Source organism: Salmo salar, chromosome ssa16, assembly GCF_905237065.1.
Source record: "Salmo salar chromosome ssa16, Ssal_v3.1, whole genome shotgun sequence".
NCBI lineage: Eukaryota > Metazoa > Chordata > Actinopteri > Salmoniformes > Salmonidae > Salmo > Salmo salar.
The window spans coordinates 81,121,886-81,126,885 of NC_059457.1; the positions used below are offsets into that span (position 1 = coordinate 81,121,886).

Below are 5,000 nucleotides of genomic sequence, written 5' to 3' on the forward strand. Positions count from 1 at the left end.
AGCAGAGTCAATATGTCTAATATAGTAGCAGGCTTAGCAGAGTCAATATGTCTGATATAGTAACAGGCTTAGCAGAGTCAATAATTATGTCTGATATAGTAACAGGCTTAGCAGAGTCAATATGTCTGATATAGTAACAGGCTTAGCAGAGTCAATGTGCCTGACAAAGAAGCCAGCGAACAATGCACTGTAATAATGACAGACTGTAGTGTGTGTGTGTGTGTGTGTGTGTGTGTGTGTGTGTGTGTGTGTGTGTGTGTGTGTGTGTGTGTGTGTGTGTGTGTGTGTGTGTGTGTGTGTGTGTGTGTGTGTGTGTGTTTCTCTAATCATATGACTGAGTGTTGGCTGGCCAAAACCTAAGGCCACAATGGAAAGAGGAGTGGAGAGGAGGAGAAAAGGAGAGGGGGGAGGGGAAGAGAAGAGGGCAGGAGGGGAGAAGAAGAAAGGAGGGGAGGAGGGGAAGAGAGGGGAGGAGGACAGGAGAGGAGGGCAAGAGAGGAGAGGAGGGGAAGGGATATCGACACCCCACTGTTTGTGTCCACGACAGCACCACCATCAGATAATGCTTTGAAGGATGGTGTCGGTGAATATGGGGCTGGCTGTCGATAAGCTGGCTGTCGATAGTATACTTTTCAGATGTGAGAGATTGTCGATCCTACTGGGACCAAGACTCAGCAGAGTGGAGGGATACAGTACAGTACACAAACAGGTAGGTCCTACTTTCTCTCAGCAAGGAAATGCTGGACCTATGGAAGCAGTTAGATGTGTTCAGGTTATGTTGTAACTGTCTTGCAGTCAGGAAAATGGTTTATCATGGCTCTATAATGCTACTCAACTGCTCAATTCTAAATCGACCCTAGCCTACTCCTGTATATCTGAGAAGATTGGATAGATACTGTATAAGCATTATGGGTAATGGCTACACATTGCCTTCTGATTGGCTAGGTGGTGGAAACGTCCAATCTAATCTCCTCTAGAGATCTACAGCGGGGACTAGCGAGTAGTAGGCTAGAGGTTGATTTGGAATTCAGCATGCGTGATATTGTAGAGAATCCTGTATATCATTAGAGGGGATGTGATGAGTTGGGAAAAAGGGTCCCAAATGACATCAGTCCCAAATGACACCCTATTCCCTATATAGTGCACTACTTTGGACCAGTTCTCTATGGGCCATGGTCTAAAATAGTGCACTATATAGGGGATAGGGTGTCATTTGGGACACATCCAGTATGTCTCTATTCTACGCCCTGTTCCAATCACCACCCTCCTCCCTCCACCCTCCTCCTTCCTTCCTCCCTCCCTCCCTCCTCTCTTCCCCCTCCACCCTCCTCTCTCTCCACTCCTCCCTCTCTCTGCCCTCCACACTCCTCTATCCAACCACCTCCCTCCCTCCCTCCCTCCATCCATCCCTCCATCCATCCATCCATCCATCCATCCAACCACACTACACCCTCTTTCTTTCTTCCTCCCTCCCTCCCTCCCTCCCACCTCCACCCTCCCCTCTCCACCCTCCTCTCCTCTATTTCTCTCTCCTCTTTTTTAAACTAAATTCGTTTTTTTTCTCAGGAAGCAGTGTCCAGAGGAATCCTTTTGAAAAGGCTGGGTAGTGGAAGAAGACTGTCTTTTGTTCAGAGAAAAATGGAGGAGAATCACGGAGACAAAGGAAGGTTCCACCGCCGTCTTTCCCCAGTGAATTGAACGTTCCCTTCCATTCATTCCGTTGGTTCCTTCTCGTTGGCTTTCCTTGTGCGTTCCTTGTGCGTTGGTTGGGGCGTGTACGCCAAACGCACACCACGGTCTTCAGGGAGGAGGGGCTGATGGGGATTAGCAGCATTTTAGCAGGACTTTGGCAGGACTGAGGCTCGTTCAGGTCGAGTGGTGCCTGCGCCAGAGGCGAACCTGACGCCACACGGCCAACTCACGAGAACAACTTTTTTAATTAAACACTTTCAAGGTTTTCTAATCCTCCTCCCTCCATTCCCCTGCGGCCACGAGAGCACAGGATTTTTTCCCTCTTTCTCCCCGTTCTTTTATTCTCTGGCCTTTCAGTGTGAGAATTAACTTGACTCTCATTTAGAAAGGCAAAGGCACAGAGATGGAGAGTTAAAGAGACCTAGTTTTAAAAACCAGAAGACTATATAGAAATTAGCTATAGGAGGACAATAGGCTTGCTACAGGAGGGCTACAGGAGGGAGATAGGAGGCTATAGGAGGGCTACAGGAGGCTACAGGAGGGATACAGGAGGGTTATAGGAGGCTACAAGAATGCTACAGGAGGGCTACAGGAGGATACAGGAGGGCTACAGGAGGCTATAGGAGGGCTATAGGAGGGCTATAGGAGGGCTACAGGAGGGCTATAGGAGGGCTACAGGAGGCTATAGGAGGGCTACAGGAGGGCTATAGGAGGGCTACAGGAGGCTACAGAAGGGATACAGGAGGCTATAGGAGGGCTACAGGAGGGCTACAGGAGGCTATAGGAGGGCTATAGGAGGGCTACAGGAGGCTATAGGAGGGCTACAGGAGGCTATAGGAGGGCTACAGGAGGCTACAGGAGGCTATAGGAGGCTATAGGAGGGCTACAGGAGGGCAAAGGAGGCTATAGGAGGGCTACAGGAGGCTATATGAGGGCTATAGGAGGGCTACAGGAGGCTATAGGAGGGCTACAGGAGGCTATAGGAGGGCTACAGGAGGCTATAGGAGGGCTACAGGTCTACAGGAGGGCTACAGGAGGGTTACAGGAGGCTATAGAAGCTATAGGAGGGCTATAGGATGGCTATAGGAGGGCTATAGGAGGCTATAGGAGGCTACAGGAGGGCTACAGGAGGGCTATAGGAGGGCCAGATTGGCAGGGTTTGCATTTTGCATGTGAGCTCAATGAAGAGCAGTTAAAGCGTTGGGAGGACAACACATACTGTTGAACACAGGTCTAATACATGTCTGCAGTGCTCTGTCCACGAGGTAGGCCGATCGATCAAGATGTCATGTACCACCTCCTGCCTCCTGCCTCTCCACGTGATCACAGCTCGGTTCTCACAGAGGACTCCCTTATCCAGCTGATCTTCACTCCCCTTCTCCTCTTCATCTTCTTCAAAGTCTCAGCTGTGAGCTGTTTTTCCTGCTGACTTCAAACACCTCCTCCCACATACAGCACACTGAGAGGAGAACTGGGTATGATGGAGAAACACAGACACTGGTTCCCCCTGTGAGGACAGGCTAACCTGACACCAGACCCTGGTTCCCCCTGTGAGGACAGGCTAACCTGACACCAGACCCTGGTTCCCCCTGTGAGGACAGGCTAACCTGACACCAGACCCTGGTTCCCCCTGTGAGGACAGGCTAACCTGACACCAGACCCTGGTTCCCCCTGTGAGGACAGGCTAACCTGACACCAGACCCTGGTTCCCCCTGTGGGGACAGGCTAACCTGACACCAGACCCTGGTTCCCCCTGTGAGGACAGGCTAACCTGACACCAGACCCTGGTTCCCCCTGTGAGGACAGCCTAACCTGACACCAGACCCTGGTTCCCCCTTTGAGGACAGGCTAACCTGACACCAGACCCTGGTTCCCCCTGTGAGGACAGGCTAACCTGACACCAGACCCTGGTTCCCCCTGTGAGGACAGGCTAACCTGACACCAGACCCTGGTTCCCCCTGTGAGGACAGGCTAACCTGACACCAGACCCTGGTTCCCCCTGTGAGGACAGGCTAACCTGACACCAGACCCTGGTTCCCCCTGTGGGGACAGGCTAACCTGACACCAGACCCTGGTTCCCCCTGTGGGGACAGGCTAACCTGACACCAGACCCTGGTTCCCCCTGTGGGGACAGGCTAACCTGACACCAGACCCTGGTTCCCCCTGTGGGGACAGGCTAACCTGACACCAGACCCTGGTATCCCCTGTGGGGACAGCCTAACCTGACACCAGACCCTGGTTCCCCCTGTGGGGACAGGCTAACCTGACACCAGACCCTGGTTCCCCCTGTGGGGACAGGCTAACCTGACACCAGACCCTGGTTCCCCCTGTGGGGACAGCCTAACCTGACACCAGACCCTGGTTCCCCCTGTGGGGACAGGCTAACCTGACACCAGACCCTGGTTCCCCCTGTGAGGACAGCCTAACCTGACACCAGACCCTGGTTCCCCCTGTGAGGACAGGCTAACCTGACACCAGACCCTGGTTCCCCCTGTGGGGACAGCCTAACCTGACACCAGACCCTGGATCCCCCTGTGGGGACAGGCTAACCTGACACCAGACCCTGGACCCCTGTGGGGACAGCCTAACCTGACACCAGACCCTGGTTCCCCCTGTGGGGACAGGCTAACCCAACACCACAAGAGTCACGTTTGTTTATTCACCCAGAACAAGCTAATCGTATTTTAATTCAGGGCATTTTCATTACTTCCACCCAGTCAGGATATGGTGAGGAAGAGAGGAAGACTATGAAGAAGCATTCCCTGTTAAGTGTCCAGAATGGAAATTTCTAACCTAGAATTATTTGAATGAAACCCGACATACATTCAATACTGTTATGTCTGCCATCTCTCCATTCATTGGTCGATATTGCCCCAGCAGCATTGGTCAGGTCCTGTCAATCTGAGAATGTGATTTGTCAACTCACCCGTCATAGAGGTTGCAGGACGGCACACAGGAACGTCCTCGGCTGAAGTAGCGACAGGAGAGGCACTGGTCAGGCCCTGGACCCCAGCAACCATCTTCAGAACACAGCCGGTCGCACACCATCCTCTGCTGGGCTGTGGAGCACGCACACATATGAACACACACACAGACCCGAGGACACACACAAGTGCAAACAAATGAACAAACACGCACACGTTTGTGCACGTGCGCACACACTCACACACAAACACACACATCAGGGACAGCGATATTAAGTAGAAAATTACAAAGTTGTTCATGACAGCACAATAAGGTGAGAACATGGATGTTATATTGGCAATCTGTGCTAACGCATGATGAAAGTAGCCTGTTATTGTGCTGTC

General features: G+C 52.1%; 1 protein-coding gene across 2 annotated transcripts in view; it reads right to left on the minus strand.

The window, feature by feature from the left end:
* LOC106574937 (receptor tyrosine-protein kinase erbB-4) overlaps nt 1-5,000 on the minus strand; it is a 687,167-nt gene that overhangs the window by 104,572 nt on the left and 577,595 nt on the right. For both annotated transcript variants that reach the window (XM_045698122.1, XM_045698121.1), the window contains exon 13: nt 4,619-4,751. In XM_045698122.1, coding sequence (XP_045554078.1) covers nt 4,619-4,751 — 133 coding nt within the window. The remainder of the gene's footprint in view (nt 1-4,618; nt 4,752-5,000) is intronic.